Source organism: Eumetopias jubatus, unplaced genomic scaffold (genome assembly GCF_037043125.1).
Source record: "Eumetopias jubatus isolate StellerSeaLion01/CBP00866 unplaced genomic scaffold, mEumJub1_p1.0 scaffold_3, whole genome shotgun sequence".
Taxonomy (NCBI): Eukaryota; Metazoa; Chordata; class Mammalia; order Carnivora; family Otariidae; genus Eumetopias; species Eumetopias jubatus.
The window spans coordinates 26,677,167-26,700,385 of record NW_028274809.1 but is presented as its reverse complement, the minus strand read 5'-3'; the positions used below and the strand labels follow the sequence as shown (position 1 = coordinate 26,700,385).

Genomic DNA, 23,219 nt, shown 5'->3' with positions numbered 1-23,219 from the left:
TTTGTGTTGTAACTTCATGTTTCTTTTACTCCTCTTCCCAATCTCACCCTCTCTGCAGGCAGCAGTGTGGAATTTGATTGGTGTGCTGTCTCCAGCATCCGCACACTGCGTCAGCTTGGCAAGAAGACAGTGGTGGTGAATTGCAACCCTGAGACCGTGAGCACAGACTTTGATGAGTGTGACAAACTGTACTTTGAAGAGTTGTCTTTGGAGAGAATCCTAGACATCTACCATCAGGAGGTAAAAAGAGGAAAAAAAAAAAAAAAGAAAGAAAAGAAAGGGGAAAAAAAGAAGAAAAATATATGCAGTGCATACTTTATAGATGCAGATACATGTACATAGATTTATGTTGTAACTCCCCTTAGGGGAAAGAGCTGCCAGTGCCTCCCACTGTCTAATTTTGTAGTGAAACTCTAAAAAAAATGATCCCAGCCTTAGAGTCTTGAGGCCCTGGCACAGAGAGATTATTTTTTTCTTTCTAAGCATTCCAGCTAGATTGAAGACTCTTCTTGGTAACGTGTGCCAGACAGATATTAGCTAGTACAAGACAACCCTCCAAAATATTTTGCAGAATGATTTAATTGATCATCTAGACATACAATAAGCCGCCTCTCTCTAGTTCCTGTGTTGTTGCGGTTTAATAATGGATGGTCCCCAGGGGAGTTGTTTACAAATGACCAGTTAATTCTGTGTGCCATCAGATGAAGCCATCAGTCTTCAGTCTAAGATCCATGAGTTCATTCTGAACAATATCGGTACTTTTCTAGCTTTCTCTGACAGTTCTTCCACCCGCACTCTAGTATTATCGAGAATATCTTTACTCTGGATTCTTATGACCACAGGTTACTGTAAGTCTATAGGACAAGTTAAAATATCTTACAGTTAAAAAAAAAAAATAGGGTGCCTGGGTGGCTCAGATGGTTGAGTGTCTGCCTTCAGCTCGGGTCATGATCCCGGGGTCCTGGGATCGAGTCCCGCATCGGGCTCCCTGCTCCTTGGGAGCCTGCTTCTTCCTCTGCTTCTCTCTCTCTCTCTCTCTCTCTCTCTCTCTCTCCTCCCCTCTGTTGCTCATGAATGAATAAATAAAATCTTTAAAAACAGTAATTGCTGGAAGATTTCACAGTGATGTCTAGTGGTTGTGTCTTTTGATGTCATTACAGTTAACTCCCTACTGTGGAGAATCATCCCTATGTATAAAATATGGTCACTTAGGGAAAAAAATACTGAATTAGGGCCACAGTACTTAAGTTCAAGTTTTGACTTGACAATTCATTGAGTTGTGCAAACTTCCTAAATTCTGTGTTTCTTTTTTTTTTTTTTTTTGGTTAATGAACCAGATGAGCGTATATATGTGCTACATGCAGGTACTGTGAAGATAAGGAGATTTGTGGCTGAAACCACATTGGAAAGTGTAAAGTTCAGTGCTAGAACATGTGATGATTTTATTACAGTGAAGAAAAATAGAAAAACTTAGGATGGGTATATCATCATAGTCATCCATTTGGGTTTGACCCACTTATCTTCTGATATAATGAAATTGAACCTCTGGGTAGAATATACAGGATTTTTATTTTTCTCTCTGACATGGTTTTTCTAATAATTTCTTAAGATTCATTTCAGGTAGGGATCAAAACAAGTGCTACAAATATATCTTGAATACCTTTTAAATACCAGGTTCAGCAGGATGGGGAGGTGTAAAACCAGCTCCCTACCTTCAAAACATTAGAATAAAACTGGGAGGGGCGCCTGGGTGGCTCAGCTGGTTAAGCGACTGCCTTCGGCTCAGGTCATGATCCCAGGGCCCTGGGATCGAGTCCCGCATCGGGCTCCCTGCTCCTTGGGGAGCCTGCTTCTCCCTCTCTCTCTCTCTGCCTGTCGCTCCCCCTGCTTGTGCGTGCACTTTCTCTCTATCAAATAAGTAAATAAAATCCTTTTTTAAAAAAGAATAAAACTGGGACCCATAACATAAATATATGAAAAATTACATAATTGTTTAAAATATATTAACAAGGATTACAAGGAATTGCAGCGGGCATTTTACACATAATTAATTATTTCCCCATGAAATGGTTTAAGGAAAGATTAAAAACTTCTACAACTGCCTTTGGATATGGTTATACATGGATATTAATGAGATCTTTTTATAATAACTGAATTCAGTATGATGGTAAAAAATAAATTGGCCCTTCTTTGAAACTGATTGTCATTTAGAGTGCTACTATGTAAGATATTTTTAAATGTCAGAATATAAGAACAATATTCCATTGATGTATTTGTTAGACTATCCCACAGGAAATGTTAAAAAACATATTCACATATCATACATACATGTACATATGTGTGTATGTTTCCTTCTATGAGGTTGTCGTGTATCTCTTCACAACCTCCAGGAGACTGCCATAATCCATCTGTGGGTGTCCCTAGTGATGCTAAAGGCACTGAGACATTCAGTAGTAAATCTGCAGAAAATTGGAAGCACATCTAAACTTACTCAAAAGCACACATTTGAGTCACTTTAGAAGGGCAATAAGGTACATAGCTACATAGGATGATAGGTCTCTTGGTCTAGTTCAGGACCAATGGTATTCCCATGGCAATAAGGATGCACTTCTAAAGAAAACATAAAGGGGGGGTGGTGTCAGAAAAGTGACATGCCCTGTGAGTAAAGCAGGCTGACTCAGTCAATAGAGCATGAACTCTTGATCTCATGGTTTGAAAAGTTATATAAATGAACATTAATTTTCTTCTATATCCCAGATCCACATAAGACCCATTTCTCATTTTTTTTTTTAAATTTCTTCATTAAAAACCAGATTGAGTCTAAAAATGCCAGGCAATATACCTGAGACCTTATGATGTCCCTGTCTAGTTTGAGTCCTTAATTTTTCTTGATTTATGAATAATTTACTGGATCATACCCCATAAAAATGTACTCTGATTACTGATGTAATGGTTCTATTTTTAACACCTAATGCTATACGTATATACATATACAATGGCATCTCTATAACACAATTTGAGTTAAATGAATGAATGACAAACATTGATTAATGTAGACAAAACCCATTAGAGATTGCGTGACTCTAAACTAGAATTGGGTTTCATTCCTAGCATTTGATTTAACTGTAATTAAATATAATCTTAAGGGTCTGCCTAAAGTATTGAAAATGTTTTACTAAAATGTGAATTACTAAGATAATAAAGCACAGTTAAGATAATAAATCAATCTCACAGACAGATGTACAAAGAGTAGAGTTTTGTAAATTAGAGATAATACACGAAATTACAAAAATCAGGGTCATCTTTTAATGAATTAAATGTTACTTCTGTTAGTAAGATATATTTTCTCTCTTGCATTCTGTCTATAATATAGCATTTAATTTGCCCATGAAAATAAGGACAAACCAAAGTACTAAAAATACATTTGTGGTGTGATTGCATTTGAATACTGTTTCAGAAATATTCTTGTGTGGTGTTGTCTTAGCTTAGTGATACTAAGTTAAAAAAAAATAGGAAACTAAACTGAGGAAAAAGATACAAACAAATCCAGGTAAGGTCAGTGGAACTTTGGGACCCTGATGGAATTATTTTCAGCCTAAAGTATTTAGAAATCTGTGAAACAAATCTGAATTTTAGAATATTTTATGTCAGTGAGTTATTTAAAACTATTGAGGCTTAAGTGATTATGGTAATGATAATTTACCCATGTGGGAAACCAAGTTCTTCTCCCTAAGTCCCTGCTAGTTCTGTGCTTGCAGTTGGGGCCAATTTAAGATGAATTCTTCCACAAAACTGTCCTATATTAACTTCATCCTACAAACATGTTCTCTTGTACTGACTTCCTTTTGCTGTGTGGGCAAAACTACACTACATCATCAACCATTGCTCTGAAACATCCTGTGAATGTACTTGTCTTTCCAGGAATGATCTTTATTTCTGGAGTCAATGATGAGAATGGGGTTTTGCAGAGGAAGTTTTTCTACCACTTTTCAAAAAGAATGTTTTAGAAATAGCTCTTCTTGCAACCTCTAACAGTAACTACCCTTGAAATCAGGCAGAAAAATAGAGTTAGCTTAAGATTCAAAGATTTGGCTTATTAGTTAAACATAGCTGCTTTGCAGTGTGGAGAATTGAGTTCTAGTACTAGGCTGTATTTGCTAGATTAGAAATATGGCCAAGTCATTTAACCTTCACCGAGCCTCAGTTTCTTTAGCTGTAAAATGGGGAGAGTAATAACTGCCTCAGAGGGATACAGTGAAGGTCAAAACAGATGGTGTAGGGCAAATAATAATATCCCTAAGGAATAGTAGCGGTTTATATTATTACTGTTTTGAAAGTTGCTAATTTGTTGAAAAATAAAAAGCAATTTCATAGAACATTTTGAAAAATGTTAGTATTTTTATTAAAGACTTTTCACTCAACTTTGAGCTCCCATTTAGTGCAATGGACCCCAATTTTTGTTCACAGGTTGTTACTTCTCTTTTTATTTTAGAAATTATGTTGAAGTGTTTCACATAAGAAATCCTTGTATACATTTAATTGAAGAATTAGTTTTTAAGCCTCTAAAATATTAACTCTGCTAATAAACTAAAAATAATAAACAAAAATATTATTATAGTACAAAGAATAAATCTTCTTAAAGGTTTTGTGAAGATGTATATTGAACATAAAAAATGATAAAAGCAGCTTAGGTGCACTTATAAATATGCAGAACTGTGGATTATTGTTTTCCATACTGTTCACAAGGCATTTAAGTACTCAATGGTAGGGTGTTTGCTTAGGCACTACTATCACTGCTCTCATCAAAGAGAAATAAGCTTTTATCCCTTTTAAGACTATTTCAGAATTATTTCAAATAATGATAAAATACATTTGGTACATATCTATTACTTCAGCAGTTCCAATATTCATTGGTAGGTTATTAAGGCAAATACAAATTATTCCAAGATCAATGGTCTATCAGATAGAATAATATTTTCCGATATTAATAACAGTGTCTTATGCACTTATAATTTGTAAGGCCTTTAATGTTTATTATCTTATTTAACTTATATAGTGACCTTGTGAAGCAGACAGATATTATTCTAATTTTACAGACATGAGGACTGAGTGTTGGAGGGAATTAAGATGGGAAGGAACTTCTTTTTTTTTTTTAATCTGGAAGTTTTGGGGCGCTTGAGTGGCTTAGTCGTTAAGTGTCTGCCTTCAGCTCGAGTCATGATCCCAGTGTCCTGGGATCGAGTCCCACATCAGGTTCCCTGCTCAGCAGGGAGCCTGCTTCTCCCTCTCTAGCTCCTCCTGCTTGGTGATCCCTCTCTCGTGGTCTCTGTCAAATAACTAAATAAAATCTTTAAAAAAAAATCTGGAAGTTTTGACTCCTAATTGGAGATTAAGGTTAAAGATTCAGACACTGCTTGTAGGGCAAATAGGAAGGAAACAGGGACTAAAATCTGTTACTGGGTACTGCAGACAAGAGCCAAGGTAACCGTAAAGGAGAGAGGATGTAAAAATGGGAGGTAGGATTTAGAATGGACTGTAGTGTAGAGATGGTGGAGTTTAGATAAGAGAGAGGGAAAAAGGTGAGAAGTAACAAAGGCAGGGTAAGTTTAAGTGGGCAGAAAGCTTGCTAGTGGGAGTGCACATAGTTGGGGACACTGAGTAGGAGGTCTTCTTGGTGCTGAGAAGAATGGTGACAAAAAAGGTTGGAGACCCTTCATTGTCTTATTGATGGTGATGAGCTTACACTTTGTCCTTTAGGCATTGGGAAACTTTGGAGAACTCAAAGCTTCAACTCACACAGGAGGGACTCGGTGAATCAGTTTTGTAGGATGATTAATCTGAATGTGAAGGGCTGGGGTGGAAAGGAACAGGAGAGGTGAGCGTTAGAAGGAAAGATCTATGTCCGTTTAGGAAATTGCAGCAGTAGTCCAAGCAGCACTTGATTACAGTAGAGTACATGGTGAAAATATTAATTGTCTTGATTTCCTTTTTCTAATCGTCATGCACGTCAATGTCACACATTCATGTGTAGTTGTGTGGAAGTCTGATGTGGTAATCATATGTAGTTGTATGGAACTCTCACATAGATTTTAGCAGGTAAGTGCCTGGAAAGTAAGAACAAAGTTTGTTTATCTCTTTGGGGGTATAACTTAATATTGCCTATTGATGGGAGACATGAAACGATCACAACATGTGAAGCAGTTGTTCATTCATCATGGAGTGACCCCTACGGCTTATATTGTGGTGTCTTGTCCAGGCATGTGGGGGCTGCATCATCTCAGTTGGGGGTCAGATTCCAAACAACCTGGCAGTCCCTCTGTACAAGAATGGTGTCAAGATCATGGGCACGAGCCCTCTGCAGATCGACAGGGCCGAGGATCGCTCCATCTTCTCAGCTGTCTTGGATGAGCTGAAGGTGGCTCAGGCACCCTGGAAGGCCGTTAACACTTTGGTAAGGAGAGAAACACTTGTCTGTTTTTAATGTTCACTTTTGAAGAGTTGTAACCTGAATGTTAACTATTGCAGATGTGAACTTCAGGGCAGATAGAAGGCACTTATGCTCAGTGACTTTACTTTAAAGTTGGTGTATTTCCATGATTGCAGTTAAATGCTGGTTATAAATTGTTAAGAGTATTCTCATTAAGATTCGGACAATGAAAACTGTTCAAACTATTTTAGAGCTTGATTGATATTTACAATTAGAAACTAGGAATTTTATATGTTTCAATGTCCAATTTACATTTTAATGGTGTCTTTTGAGAGAAAGAATAAAAAGAGTTGTGTTACCATTTGTTCTAAAGATGCCTTTCTGCAGTTCTACTGAGTATTTTAAACTATTCATGCACTTTTTTGTTGTTGTTTCTCTCAATTAGAATGAAGCACTGGAATTTGCAAAGTCTGTGGGCTACCCCTGCTTGTTGAGACCTTCCTATGTTTTGAGGTAATGTGTTGTTTTCCACGGTAATGATTTAAAAATCAGTAGATACAGAACTGTGTGCTGTATGCTAATAGCACTTGGCTTTGATGTGTAGTGATTTGTAAATCCGTCCACAGTCCCCAAACCAACATGGCCAGAGTGAGGACGTATGCATGGTTCTTCAGCCTACTGCTTTTCTTTCAGAGGGCGGAATAAGAGTCCACGGTCCTCCATCTTAGAAGCATGGCTTAGGGCATCTCGTTGCCAAACTGAGGGAGGGTAGTTTTACATTAGAGAAGAGAACAATTTCAAAAACCCAAAAAGCAAAACCAGAACAAACCTGGGACATCTCTTTCCAGTATCTGTTTTCTAGTAAGCAGAAATGGCAGCTTATCTCTGACCGTTGTCAGCACCTTCCGATGGTGCCTCTGGTTTGAATTTTTGAGTTTTTGAGATCACATTTTTTAGTAGATGAATTATAATGGTGAGGGACAGGGATAGTGAGGATCTTTTATATTAAACTTTGGAACGAAGTTCTATCATCAAAGGAGAAGTTGTGAATTATCACTTACTCTCTTCAGATGTTACCACATGTAAGGAACGACTTCACTGAACAGGGGATAATAAGAGAAACACAATTTGCTGTGCACAATTTGAAAGTGTAAATGGAATTTGCGATGGGATCCTTTAAAATAATGAAAAATTTGAAATGAGGTGGAAAACCTTCCTTTTTATTTAAATGACATTTTGTGTAAATCACCGTCAAATAGTACTTCTTCTTTGAGGTATTAATGTAAGTTAATTTAAACAACACACAGACATTTAAGGGAGGGTTGCAGAAAACAGCTTTGACTCTTGTGCTTCCTTTCTCATCTCTGCAATCTGTCTCTTTGTTCCAGTTTCCTATACTGTGAATTATCAATGTTATTGACTTAGCCTTCCTGTCTTAAATAGATCTTCATCTATTTAAAGTTCTTTATGCATTGAAAGTTCTTTATGCAAAAATATGTAATAGAGTAGAAAACGTAAAGAATGCTACTTTTAAAAAGAAATGGAAAGTAGTATTTTTCTTCCTTATTTTTTCCCTCTTCTTATTCCTCCTTCTTTCTTCCCATCTCACTTTGAAAATATCAAAATTCAGCATAAATTGAAATCAGCATTCTTTCTCAAGCAATTAATAAGAAGGACACAGTTGAATGCCTTTCAGTCAGATACTGTACATTATATTTGCAAATGTTACTAAAAATTCTATGCTTTTGTGACCTGGCTGGTAGTAGAATGACCTGCTTTGACAGCAGACCTGTGGGTTAAAATCAGCCGTTGTCAATGACCTCTGAAGGAACAGGGTAGGAATAGCTAGATCCTGGGGCACCTGGGTGGCTCATTCGGTTAAGGGTCTGACTCTTGATTTTGGCTCAGGTCATGATCTCAGGGTCCTGAGATCAAGTCCTGTGTCAGGCTCCACACTCAGCAGGGAGTCTGCTTGAGATTCTTTCCCTCTGCCCCTCCCCCTGTGCTCTCTCCCCCACCCACTCTCTCTCTCTCAAATAAATAAATAAGTCTTAAAAAAAAAAAAAAAGAATAGCTAGATCCTAGGATGAATTCTGTTAAGGTTTAAGAATTACCTGGAACCAGGCGAGTGAAAGCAGGAAATCAGAAAGGACAAACTTTGGGATACTGCTATCTCTATATTTACGTGGTTTTCTTTGGACATCATCACAGCTCTCACCCCCATCTTGGGTGACTCTTTATTTTGACTGATTGTTCTGGTGATTAAGTGGAGTAAAGACTCAATTTGGGAAAAAGCATCTTCTTACTCAGTCCAGACTGAAGCTAGAGATTGCCTGGAACTGTTCTGAGAAGCAATCAAGTCTAGCATGCTTTTCTTCCAAAGTGGTGAAAGAAACTGACCTGTCCTCCTCTCCTTTCCAGTGGATCGGCCATGAATGTGGTATTCTCTGAGGATGAGATGAAAAAATTCCTAGAGGAGGCCACTAGAGTGTCTCAGGTAGTGTCTGATTTCCTCCTGGTGACTTTTACTTCTGTTAATTGCTATCTTATTTCATATGTTTTTCTTTTCACGTTATGTCAGGATGGTTTTCCCTTTATTTTTTTTTTTTCTCTCCCTACCCCTTAGTCTCCTATATATGGGAATAAGAAAACTCAAATGCATTTAATTGTGTTTAGATCCTTTGGGTTAGTGGAAGACGAAGAAGACCAGTACATATTTGATCACAACATTGACCTGGTTTTAGACTCCAGGAGTTAGGCTGGATAAGCATCCTTGTCTGTTCATAAGTTAGATGCTGATCAAGTTATCCCTGGGGCTCCCAGCCTCGAGGACTGCCCAGCCAAGCTCGTCACGTATCAGTGAGGGCTTTCCTGGTTTTTAAGTCTCACACTTGGAGACACTTTGCCTTAGTTAACCCTGCAATTTTAATAGTAAACCCCTTTGTTCACCTTTTGACTTTTTCTCATTTTGGTACATTCCATTTGTCAGTTAATAAAAATGTTTATAATTCTGTGGTGATTCAACCACCTTCCTCCATTGCCCTCAGCTTTTACTTCTCCCTTGGTATTACCTCAGTGTGATCCATTTAAGATTTACCCAGGGAGGTTATTGATCTGCAGACCTTGTACTGTAAAGGATGAAAGTGATGTTTTCCTTTTAAAAGCTTTCAGAAGCTTGTTGGGGGTGTGTGTGTGTGTGTATGTTTAAAGAGAGAGAGCACGACTCATAGAGAAGAGTTTGATGTTAGGCAAGTGGAATTTGGAGGGAGCTAAAGAGTGAAGTCAGAAGCATTTCAAAGAGGAAGAACGAGCATGGACTGCTCCTGCTCATGAAGACAGACATCCCTTCTGTATGGTGGTTGCTCCCCAGGACATTGGGTCAGTGAAGAGAGTGGATAAGGATTAAGGGTGAGAAAGACAAAGAGTGTAAAAACAGAAAACCAAGTAGATTTTGAATTCACTTCTGTGTGAAAGTCAGATTGCTGAGGAGGGAATCTCTCCAGGGAGCCAGTCTTCATTAATGTGGACTGGAGCAAGACACTGTCTTCTTCTCTGACTTCCTGCCAAGGATTTGGGCATGCTCCCCTTTTAAAACACGAGTAGTTAGACCCAGCTGTGCTGGGTGAGTGAGGAGGCAGGTGTCCTCTCTTTTCTGCCTGGGACACTGGATCCCACATAGAAGAGTTTTAAACTACTCATAGTAGAGTTTCAAAAATATATTTTTTTCTGCTAGTATATGGGTAAAACCCCTACTGGACCAAAGTCTATAATGGAGATGTCCTGATTGAGTACATTCTGATTCAAGTGTTCCCTTCAAAACACAGCAGAATCTGGGATACTCAGTTCAGTGACTCTAGAATAAAATTAGACCCCATCAATCATTCATCTATTTATGTATTCATTCATGTTTAGCACTTGCTGTATAATGGCATCGTTCTCAGTATCAGGGGATACACTCATACAAAGAGAGATAGGGTCTGCTCTCACAGAGGACTCTTTACTAGGGACATCAGAATTCAAATAATTACAATAAAATATAATGAGCATTGCAATAAGAAAATATAGGATGCTGAGGGTGAATGTCAATGTATTGGGGTCCATCCCTAAAGAGCTTTTTTTTTAGATTTTATGTATTTTTTTTTAGTTTTTATTGTTATGTTAATCACCATAGTTACATCATCAGTTCTTGATGTAGTGTTCCATGATTCGTTGTTTGTGCCTAACACCCAGTGCTCCACGCAGAACGTGCCCTCAATACCCATCACCAGGCTAACCCATCCCCCCACCCCCCTCCCCTCTAGAACCCTCAGTTTGTTTTTCAGAGTCCATCGTCTCTCATGGTTCATCTCCCCCTCTGACTTACTCCCCTTCATTCTTCCCCTCCTGCTATCTTCTTCTTTTTCTTTTTTCCTAACATATGTTGCATTATTTGTTTCAGAAGTACAGATCTGTGATTCAACAGTCTTGCACAATTCACAGCGCTCACCATAGCACATACCCTACCCAATGTCTATCACCCAGCCACCCCATCCCTCCCACCCCCCACCACTCAGCAACCCTCAGTTTGTTTCCTGAGATTAAGAATTCCTCATATCAGTGAGGTCATATGATACATGTCTTTCTCTGATTGACTTACTTCACTCAGCATAACACCCTCCAGTTCCATCCACGTCGCTGCAAATGGCAAGATCTCATTCCTTTGGATGGCTGCATAATATTCCATTGTGTATATGTACCACATCTTCTTTATCCATTCATCTGTCAATGGACATCTTGGCTCTTTCCACAGTTTGGCTATTGTGGACATTGCTGCTATAAACCTTGGGGTGCACGTACCCCTTCGGATCCCTACATTTGTATCTTTGTGGTAAACACCCAGTAGTGCAATTGCTGGATCGTGTGGTAGCTCTATTTTCAACTGTTTGAGGAACCTCCATACTGTTTTCCAGAGTGGCTGCACCAGCTTGCATTCCCACCAACAGTGTAGGAGGGTTCCCCTTCTAAAGAAGGGCTTTTTAACTTAATTTAAAATGGTTGATTTAGAATTAACTGGTTGAAAGGTTTACATTGTGGGTGTGAGTAGGAAGAAGGGACAGCACAGGTAAAGGGTCAAAGCTGAGAAAGAGAATGGAGTTTCTAGAAACTGATAAAGTATTTAGTATATGGCTAGAACACTTCCATGGTGGAAGAGTAGATAGAGTTGGCAGGGAATAGATAAGGAGAACCTTGTCAGTTATAATGAGTTTGGGGCCAGACTGCATTCATGGAAAAACATTAGGGGCTATTGCTGTAGCCCAGGGTAGAGATGGCAGCACCTTGGAGCAGAGTGAGGATAGTAAAGATAAAAAAGACGTACATGTATTCTAGAATATTTAGAATGTTCACTGAAGGCAATTGGTGAGTGCATGGAGGTAGAGGGTAAAAGTGTATCGGATAAAGGATGACTCCTGAGCTTCTGCCTTGGACAGCTAGATGGGTGGTGGTACCATTTATTACAATAGGTAACATGAGAAGGAGAAATTTTAGAGAAGGAAATCCTATATTTAATATTTGACCTTTTGTATAAGGTGCCTGTGAGAAATCCAGGTGCAGATGCTTCAAAAGCAGTGGGTTATACCGATTTTTAAATTGAGAATCAAGGTCATGTCTAGCGATAGAGATGTACATATAGTTTTGGAAATAAATAGCATATCATTTTAGTTAGAGTTTTGATGATGGAAGCAATCACCAAGGAGAGAGAACAGAGGAAGTGGAATAATTAAGACAGAGACTAGAGGGATACCAGTATTTAAGGGCTGAGTAGAGGAAACATGAAGGAGCCTGACAAAGAAGCAGGAAAAGGTAGTTTATGGATATCAAGGCCAACAATGTATAATGTTGCAGAAAGATTGAAATTTATTAAGAGATTTTCTTTCTCAACATGGTAAGGCCTATTTCATAGATTTGTCCAAATGGCCAGGATGGCGGATGCCGTTGTTGGCCCACTCAGATTCCTTTACCTGTGGAAGCACCTGTCCCTAACTCTTGTGATAGCTGATAACACTTACCAGCTGTACTTCTTCTCTGGGTAACTATTCTCAGTCAAATGGGAGCTTCATCAACAAGGAGGCAAGATCCCTCACCTCAGCACCACCCGCAAAACACTAGACAGTGAGTAACCTTTGCCTCAAGGTGGGACTTAGTCTGTGTTGCAGTTCATCCTCCAGAGGCCCCTGTGGGGTAAAGCCAAATTTAGTCTCCACTGAGATCATAGACATACTAGCTTTTTCTTATTGCCCCATCCTGCTTTTCCAACTCCCTCCATAAATCACTTGAACAAGGATCCCTGTCTCAGGCTTGGCTAGAGAAGCTAAGACAGCTGGTAAACTTTGTCTTTTTTTTTTTTTTTGAAATCATGATATTATCATCAACAATTAGAAAAAAATCCCATATCGGTCTCAACACAGCTCCAGTAGGCCTGCTACAGTAAATATCAGATATTTAAAGAAGAAGGAACAGAGATGGAAAGGAATCTTTTTTTTCCTTTAGCTAATAAACAGTTGCATGTCCAGTAGGCTTTTGAAGAAAAGGAAATATGGAAATTTGCCTCATTTAATAGAAAAGAGAAGCTTCTTGATGGCATAAAACACTGGTTCTTTTGAATTTTCCACAAAATTCCTTTCAATTTCAAGTGTTCTACTAAAGGAGATAAGATAAATTAAATTTAACACATACGCATGAGGTGAACTCCATGATGGTGCCCAAAAGGGGCTTGCGTTCAGAAGAAAAGGAGATGTTTGGGGAAGGCTTAGGGGAGGAGGTAGCTTTTGTGCCAGATCTTGAGGCATGATTTGAGACTTGAAATGAGAGGGCTGAGGAGAGAAGGTGGAGTGCATGTGGGGGAGAGAGGCATAGAGACAGGGAAAAGCAGGGTCTGGTAAGAAAGCAGGTGGTGCTGGTTGCTGGTGCCTGGGGCTTTGAGGAGAAGAGATGCATGAACCCTGGAACTCTTCAGTCAACTGCTTCATTTCGTCCGGAAAAAGCAAGCAGTGGTCCCAGTGTGGAGGGCATCACTGCACCGTCGTGAAGGAACTGAGAGTGGGGAGAACTTCGAGAAGGAAACCGGTCTTAAACAGCAGAAAAGGAAGGATGTTTTTTAAGATTAATAAAGAGAAATGCTGCAAATGCCATGCTTTAGAAGTTGTTCAAGGCATGTCAGTTCCAAGTAATGGATTCCATCTCTGACCTAACAAAACCAAAACAAAATGAGATTTTCCTCCTAATTTCTTTCACAGTCTCATGGAGAGAGAACTAATTTAGGAAATTGCAGCACTTGGAAAAGATGAGTGTAGAAAGAGAGAAAGAACTCGAACCAAGAAAAATACACAGTTATAATTAAAATAAATATTCATAACTCCCCCATTCGACCCTCTCCTTAGCCCCCTCTTTCCTCTCACTCACTTAAAAGTCTATTATTTGAAATTTTAGCACTCATGTTCAGTTGACTGAGTACTCAGGATTGAAGAAAGACCCTCTGCCTCACTGAAAGCAGAGAATGACCTTGTTCTTACCCAACAAATTAGCTAATGAGTTTATGTAGTATGTTTAGCATTAAGGTCTTTGCAAGTATTACACTGGGATTTACTTAAGGTATGCAGTTTTTACTTGACACTATACACATAATGTCAGCTAAGGATTCTGCCCTTCTGTTTACCTCAATGACAGGAACACCCAGTGGTGCTGACAAAATTTATTGAGGGGGCCCGGGAAGTGGAAATGGATGCTGTTGGCAAAGATGGAAGAGTAAGTGCTTTATCCCCATCTCTGAGGTCTCTGCCTTCCCATCAAGTTTCTTTTTCCCCTGCTTGGCGGTTTTGAAACAACACAGATTAGAGGTCATGAGTTCCACAAAACAGGCCTCTGAAAATAGTGGAAGAGTTGCTCAGTCCAAAAAATTTTCAAATTCACTAACAATTTAGTTGATGTGTCATGGGTATCATATATCCTGTGTTTCATACTGTTAGAATTTCTCTTTGATGATATTCAAAATTAATTATCATCCTATACTCATCATTCTTTTTGAATAGATTTTTCTCTCTCATTTTCTTTTGTCTGTGGGTTTCCTTTTATGTTTCAATGAGTATTATAAAAACATCCAATACTTGTCTTTCTGAAGTTCCTAATTGAATCCCTAGTTTTTCTCCTCTCTTGATTTCCCAGCCTCCACCTTTTTATTGTGTTAATAAAGACAAAACTAAACAGAGTAGGGTGGGTAAGGATAATAACATAAAATTAGCTTACCAAATCACATCTTGTATTGCTAGTATAATGAATGCCTCCAACTTCAGGGAAAAATGACAATGTGAAGAATGCTTTCCTTTAGTTGGCTAGTTGTACTAATAAGGTATTTATGATTTATCTTGGAATATAGGAAGTTACGTTTTAGGAAGTCCGTGTCATTTTATTTGCTTTAATGAAAAATTAAAAAAAAAACCAACTTTCCTTCATTTTCTACTTTGTAGATACTTCAGAACACTACTAAAATGTTAAATCTTTTTGGCTTTTTGTCTTCCAGATTAACAGTTCAAAGTAGGGTTGTTTACATACACACACACACACACACACCACACACACACACACACAGCAGTGATGACTGCTTACTACAGAATCATATAATCCTGAGTGTAAGCACCCTTAGAAATCATTTATTTCAACCCCACACCCCAAAGGATGAGAATTTTCTTCACAGCATCCCCAGAAAGTGGTCACTTATTTTCTGTTGAACAACTTTGGTTGTACAGAGCACAGAAAGTTATCAGATTGAAGGATGTCATATAGATAGCTGTATAGAGAGATCTAATAACATCTCACTTATTCCTTCTTTTGAAGTAAAGTCTGCTTCCCTAGAATTTTTTCATTCCTGACCTTCTGGCCTCCGGAATTGTAAAGCGTATGTTTAATCTTTCCTGCTTTTCAACATTTTAAGTATTGGAGACTCAGGTATAAAATGAGAGGGATGTGAGCATACCAGTGTCAATGTGGAGAATGTAAGACTAGCCTAGAGATGTTTGTGGTTTTTCAAATATAATGCGGGTCTGTTGGCCTGATTTGGCTCCAACTTGCTAGGATATGCTCTTAATCTCAGCTTCTCTCAGACATCAACCATTGCTTATCATCCTGGACTCCTTCTTTTGGAAATGTTCCAGGTTATTCACATAATTTTTAAATAGTCACACTCCTAAATGGACATAGTACCTCAGCTATATTATGATTTTTTTCGGAGCTTGGTGGGAGTGTTGCCTCCCCCTTTCTAGACACTATAAAAAAATTTGAATGCTTACTATGCACTAAATACCATGTCAGACACTGTACATGTGTTCTCTCTTATCCTTACAAACACACTATGAGACTGATACCATTGTTAGTACTGCCTTATCAGAAACCAAGGTTGAATAGATAAAGTACCTTGCCCAGGTCACAGAGCTGGTAAGTGACAGCAGGAGACTCAAATGCCACTTTGCTTTAAAGTCATTTATAAATCTGATAAAAAAAATTATCTCTGTAATATATGTAAGTCTTTTACAGTTACCCAATTATTTTCCATTGACTGTCAGCTTTATCATTTCCCAAAGACACACATAGTGTTAGCATTCAGGCTATGGTGATTGAGACCATAAACTCTGGAATGTGACAGATAAGGTCTTCAAATCTGACTTGGCCATACAGTAGTCACATGCACTTGGATTATTTCTTATCTTGCCTTAGTTTCCTTACCTGTAAGAGAAGATAAGGATATTTTTTTCTTGCTTCCCCTTCTTTCTCAAATTTCAATTTAAAAATCTCTTGCTCCAGATCTTAAGTCTTCTTCCTGGTCCACCTAAGTTACACATGCACCTCACTAGATATTTACCTCTTCCATTGTTTCTTTTCCAGTGTCTAAAACCTAATCTGGAAGGAAAAGATAAAGATCCCTCCAGTGCCTCCCAAATGCTTTATTTTCCCATTCTTTCTTTTTTTTTAAATTTAATTATGTTATGTTAATCACCATACATTACCTCATTAGTTTTTGATGTAGTGTTCCATGATACATTGTTTGTGCATAACACCCAGTGCTCCATGCAGAACGTGCCCTCTTTAATACCCATCACCAGGCTAACCCATCCCCTCACCCCCCTCCCCTCTAGAACCCTCAGTTTGTTTCTCAGAGTCCATAGTCTCTCATGGTTCGTCTCCCCCTCCAATTTCCCCCCCATTTTTCCCTTCCTACCTTCTTCTTCTTCTTCTTCTTCTTCTTCTTCTTCTTCTTCTTCTTCTTCTTCTTCTTCTTCTTCTTTTTTAACATATAATGCCTTATTTGTTTCAGAGGTACGGGTCTGTTTCCTATTCGTTCTTAAAAGTCAACCTGAGTCAGTTCAGTTGTCTTCTTTTCTTGATTCGAACCCATTCTAATTGATGGAGGAGGGAGGTCAGCTCAACCACTGTCAGCTGCCCCGGGGGCCGTCTGTCACTGCACAGGGAGGCAGTGACGTCTACATGCAGGCCTCTATGTATTCCCTCATCAAGGGCTCAAAAAGAAACTGGTCAATGCTCCAGGCATCTGTTAGGATATGGCGGGTGGGGAGGTGGGAGGCAGCTTCATTGAAGTAAGATACCTGACAACTCTTTCTAAAATCTTCTTTCGGCCAGGTTATCTCCCACGCTATGTCTGAACATGTGGAAGATGCAGGTGTCCACTCAGGAGATGCTACTCTGATGCTGCCCACACAAACCATCAGCCAAGGAGCCATTGAAAAGGTCATCATTTATCAAGAAAAGTGGAAGGGGAAAAAGCAAAGATAAAAAAAATTTTTTTAACTAGGTAGCAATGTAGGACATGCCCCAGGCAAAATGTAATTATGAAGGGAACTTTCTTGCTCTGAGTCTACTGGGTGTTTTAGAGATAATAATTTCCTTCCTGCCCTCTTGAGCCCACTTGGTTGTGTGCTAGTGCGGTGGTTCTTGACCTTCAGTGGTGTCATAACAACCTGGGGAACTTGCTAATCTACAGATTGCTGGACTCCATCCCTAGCTTCTGACTCAGTAGTTCTGAGCAGGGCCCCCAAATTTGCATTTTTAACAAGTCCCCAAGTGATGTTGCTGCTGCGGACCTAGGGACCCCATCTGGAGAACACTGCTGCAGATGGTTCTCATGTTTGAGAGCCACTTAGATGAGTAGCATATAAAGCTATGCTTCTCAATTAGAAGCAGGTATGCAGCAATCATGTAGGAACATTTTGGAACCTATGTTTTCAATATCCTCCCTTACCCTCATCTCCAATCAGCACTTTCTGACATGTCTCTTTCAACCTCTCTTTTGGAACCATCGCTTTAAAGACCTCCCAGGAATGATGCCTCAGTACTCAATATGCACTGCTAGGTGGCCTCGGAGACCATCATCTTAAATAATTCATGTGGATGTTCCTTTACTCTTTAGGTATGTTAGGTCAGGCTTGGCTTGTTCAGTGAGCCTTACCAATAATCCTGGGCCATCCGAATCTAGGTAGTCTGTCTGTCTGGCTGTACTTTGGGCTGGATTCTGAAGATCTTACCTTGTTCTAGATGTGAAGGTAGCAGGGCATGTTGTAACACCAGCTGCCTAAGAGAACCACATCCCTGGATTTCAAGTGTGCTTTAGTTGATCATGTCGGTATAAATGACCTCAAGAACTCAGATTTTTCCAGATCTCTCAGAGTTTGATGTGCCATGGACCCTGCTCCCTTTTATGACCAACTAAGTTGCCGAATCACTCTTGTAAAAGTAATGAATGAGGAGCTCTTGTTTCTTGCTGTCAGTGGCTCCTCATTGCATGGGTACCTTCTGGCTCTGGTTGGATGCAGGGATTCATCTATTTGACATGCAAAGCTTCCTGGCAAGGAAACGTATTTTCTTTCTGACCATACTATCTACCCAGGTAGAGTCCAGGGCAGCAGAAAAGCACATCAAAGCAGTGTCTCTGGTCTCTTTGCAGTGCCATGTAATTTCAGGGCCTGCTCTTCTCAGCAGGTAGGTCGGGAGAGTGATAGGAAGTTTGGACTGCAGTTTCTGGTGCTGAAGCAACTGGACTGAAAGAATTCCATTTAGCCCTCAAAGTAAAACCAGAGTATACAACGGCAGGTAGATAGGGACATTTGGCAGAAAGATAGTTTTGTAAAATTATTTGTTCTTTTCCTTGCTAGTTTGTTATGAATATTTAGTATGTATTATTATTTTATTGATAGATGCCTGCTAGTGGCTTCTATTATTATTATTATTATTATTATTATTATTGCCATTATGACTGTTACTGTTATTAGTGGAGGTGTAGCTCTATGTCAAGAGAAATTAAAGAAATCTAAGTTTGTGGTGTTTTCTAACCAAGGTATGCTCTTTAGCTCTATGTTATTGTCCTTTTGATCTAGGTGAAGGATGCTACCCGAAAGATTGCAAAGGCTTTTGCCATCTCTGGCCCATTCAACGTCCAGTTTCTTGTCAAAGGAAACGATGTCTTGGTAAGAAATGCCAAGGTGCTTGAGAGGACACGAAGCTGTGTTAGGTTATGTTGTTTTGTGTCCCTCTGGTAATCTTGGTGAGCTCAGACAGAGTAGCTGAGACTCCTGCAGCTATTCATGTCTGAGTGTGGCTTGTTGCACAGCATATAATGCCTGCCTTATTTGAAGGCAGAGGTCCTTGGTGGCACTGCTATGTCAGTCCCAGTTCTGGAAAGCACTCTGATCCACTGGAAAGAGGATCGCTGTCTGCCATCTACAGTACAGTAGAGATGGACGCAATGACTATCTGAATGTGTAGAATAGTCATCGATTGTAAACACTGAAGTTTTAGATACTATTTACATACAAAAAATGTTAAATCAACTAGACTAGTCTTAATTAATTTAGTCGCTATTTAATGTAACCAATCAGTAACCAGTATTGGTTCAGCAGCATCTACTATGTGAAATCATATGGTGGCAATAAAGATGTATAAGCCACAGTCTTTGCTCTTAAAGATACTCAGTTTGGCGAGAACTGGGAAGATGACTTTGTAGACAGCTATAACATAAGTTAGAATATAATAGCTGCTGGAAGGAATGTACAAATACATGGTATTGGCATCATAGAACAGAGAGAGCATATCTCCTAGTGTGTTTGTGTGTGTGTGCATGTGTGCGTACACACACATGTGCATGTGTGTGCCTGAGCATGTATTTGAGTGTCATATACCCGGTTTGGGGTGGGTTTCAAGGGAGATTTTGTATTTTAAGCTGGATCTTAAAGAATGGTTAGAATTTTGACAAGCAAAGGAAGGTAGAGAGGACATTACACATAGAACATCTAAGAGAAAATTTGGCACTTTTTAGGAGATAGCGACTAGTTCAGTTTAGCAAGATCATTTTTCTAGGGAAATAGTGCAAGGCAAACTTGGAAAATAAAATTGGGGTCAGGGAAATGGTACAAGATAACATAGAGAGATATATCGAGGCAAACGAATAAAAAGCCTTCAAGGACCAGACTTTCATCTGATGGCTAGTGGAAACCCAGTGAAGGCTTTTTGGTAGGGACGTGGCATTATCTGAGTTCTGCATTAAAATCCATCAGCGGTGTGTGGGGATGAAGTTGTGGAAAGTGGATGGAAGAAAGTCAGAATTCAAAGATACCGACTAAAAAGAAACTGGTTAGCAAAAGTGCAAGCAGTGGGGAGAGAAGGAAGAGGCTGGTAAAAGAAGAGCTGACCCCAGTGAAAAACAGCTAGAACCCAGGTGCCAGGGAGAATGTTAATATGTTGTCATTGGCTCTCACCATCCTTTCTCTTTTTTTGAATTTTGTTATTTCTCCAGGTGATTGAGTGTAACCTGAGAGCTTCTCGATCCTTCCCCTTTGTTTCTAAGACACTGGGGGTAGACTTCATTGATGTGGCCACCAAGGTGATGATTGGAGAGAGCATTGATGAGAAACCTCTTCCCACATTGGACCATCCCATAATTCCTGCTGACTATGTTGCAATTAAGGTAACATTAAAAAAATCTATTAGTCATTTTTTTTAAGTTTCAAGAAATTAAAGGAACAATTTTTCATCAAAAATAATCTTGAGGGATGCCTGGCTGGCTCAGTCAGTATTAGAGCATGTGACTTGATCTGGGGGTCATGAGTTCAAGCCCCACATTGGGGGCTTACTTTTTTAAAAAAACTTCAAAAAAGAAGTAAAAAAAAATAATTTTGATACTTCATGAACCTTCTAACTAAAGTGCCGGACCAGGGATTTACGATGTTTCCTTTGTATAATGCACACAGGCAACTTTATATGATATTTTATCCATTTGAAAAATAACAAAAAAATCATTTAGAATTACATAACTTCAAAACCAACTAGCTGAGTGAATTATAAACTATGTTAATGCGACTGATAACGGTGGTGTCGGTTTAGTTCGTAAACAGAAATTCTGGGCATATTTTGTTAGGATAAGGCTTGAATTGTGCCCCTTTGGAATTGTTCCAAGACTTCAGGAATGCATGGATCTTGTAAAAGTGTTACCCTGTGGTGTTGGTTAAATTCTAACTACCTTGGCCACCTTGCTTAGTTCCTATTTTCTTCAGCAGCACAATTTTCCACTTGAAAGTTGAAGTAGCAATTGCTGTTCACGGTGGTGCCATGAAGGGAATGAAATTGATGGCACCTTTATGAAGATCGACCAGAAAAGTTTAAGATTTGCTCACTAAATTCCAATATAGATGTATTATATTTCTAATAATACCTTAATAATAAAGCCATTGTTCTCCTCTAGCTAACTCAGTATGCCCATGCACAGATTATTTATAATTATGACCTTTAACTACTTCACAGGGCAAGCATGAGGATTAGTGAGATACTATATAAATATATTTGAATATTTTAGAAAAAGCATCTGATGGAATCAATTTATATTGTGTGATATATTTATGTGACATTTATATATTTTGGATGCCTTCAAAAGATTTCCATTCCTACATGTACTAGTGACCTCAGTCATAATTATGTTACAGCTGAGACTCTGACTTCTGATTTTTATAGTGGAAGCTTTAAGTTGAAGCTATAAATCAAAAAATGTTTATTAATCTTATTTAGCTTAATAATTTAGGATGACTTGGATTTTATAGTGCATTGAGATGGAATGTCACTTGTTATATTGGGGAAGGGTGGCACTTTATTCCTGGAGACTATGACACAACATAAATTGTTAAAGCTTTCAGTGGGAATTATACATAGGTAAAAAAATACATAGGATTTCTTTGTTTGAGACCAATAAGTAGAAGGCCCTGAAAAATATTTTCCACTGGAAATTCTATATATACATTTCAAATTCATGTTTCTCAATTCATAGACACAGAAATATACACACACATATGTGTATGAAACAATATCCAACTAAAAACAGTATTGATGGATAGATACACTTTTTTCAAAATGCACTGTATCTTCCCATTTACTTCTTTCCTACTTATCATTGTATATGAATCTTGACTTTTTAAAGAAGAATGACTTCTTTATAGTCCATCTTAACATAGGCCTAGTAAGGTGGGTGGACATCCACAGATGAGAGCACAGAAAAGTGAGAGTGCAGAAATGTATAATAACTTGACTGAGGATGACCTCGTGAAATGGCCCCAAGCTAGAACTCCCAGGATAACTTGGAAGGGTGCCAGAATCCAAGGAAGAAGCGTCCACACTAGACAGACAGTTGCAAGAAACAAGCATTTGGTTCTTGGTGAATTGTACTGATAAAATAAATGAAAAAGAAACACTCCTATCTATGTTCTAGTTCACATGAAAGCTCTGGGCAAAAGTGTTCCCAAGCAGAATGTTTTTCAAAGCTTTTTAAGAGGTGTCAACAACAGTTTAATGTCTCAGAAGTCAGCTTACAGACAGACATTTCTGGCATGGTTGGCTGTTGCAAGTTCAAATGATCAGAAAAAGAAGAGGAATGTTTCCAAAGCCTACCAAGAAAAAAATGTGTTTGAACTCTGTGCGTGGGGAGACCAATGCCCAGTAGACTTTGTCTGAAATCACTCCAATAAGAATATGTGTAGGCCAGATTAGAAACACTGGCCTAGACTGGTCACAGGGGCCCTATTTACAGAAATAATTTGTGATTATTTAACCCAAGTTTTTGGCCAAGAGCTCAAGAAATTCTTGGAACAGAGTTTTAAAGCTATTTTTCAAGTCAGATGCTTGGACCAAGGAGATTTTTTATGTGTCTACCATAGCCTAAATGAATCCTGTGAGAGATGGTTCACTAAATATGTTTATCCTCTCTTATTCCTTTTATACCTTTCTCTCACATATTTTTCCTCCCCATTATTTCTGACAGGCTCCAATGTTTTCCTGGCCCCGGTTGAGGGATGCTGACCCCATTCTGCGTTGTGAGATGGCTTCCACTGGAGAGGTAACTAGTTAATGATCCCTGAATGCTTTCATTAAATCTACTTTGAAATCTATGGTTTTATGGTCTGGGTGTAATACAGTAAGTAAGTTATTAAATATTAAGGGGGACGCAAACTTCTGTTATCAGAGTAAGTCTGAAAAGGCTTAAGAATTTTGAACTAAAGAAAAATCTTGTACTTTTGTGGACCAGAGTCTAAATTTTCACTTATATTTAACTTGTGAATCTAATGTATGTGTTCTTAATTCATTTCCACATTACACATTGAGAACAGCTTCCAAAATATTTCTTTAGATGTCTAAGTAGGTATCTCCTGGGTCTTTCAGCTTTATTTTAAGTTTTCATTTCAAGGTCTCTCTGTAACAGCACTTCCCACCCCCA

General features: G+C 38.8%; 1 protein-coding gene across 1 annotated transcript in view; it reads left to right on the top strand.

Annotated features, from left to right (window-relative positions):
• CPS1 (carbamoyl-phosphate synthase 1) overlaps positions 1-23,219 on the top strand; it is a 120,730-nt gene that overhangs the window by 83,471 nt on the left and 14,040 nt on the right. The window contains exons 25-33 of the mRNA XM_028112173.2: positions 59-240; positions 6,257-6,451; positions 6,873-6,940; positions 8,849-8,924; positions 14,132-14,209; positions 17,093-17,200; positions 18,844-18,933; positions 20,259-20,429; positions 22,767-22,841. Of these exons, the coding sequence (XP_027967974.1) occupies positions 59-240; positions 6,257-6,451; positions 6,873-6,940; positions 8,849-8,924; positions 14,132-14,209; positions 17,093-17,200; positions 18,844-18,933; positions 20,259-20,429; positions 22,767-22,841 (1,043 nt within the window). The remainder of the gene's footprint in view (positions 1-58; positions 241-6,256; positions 6,452-6,872; positions 6,941-8,848; positions 8,925-14,131; positions 14,210-17,092; positions 17,201-18,843; positions 18,934-20,258; positions 20,430-22,766; positions 22,842-23,219) is intronic.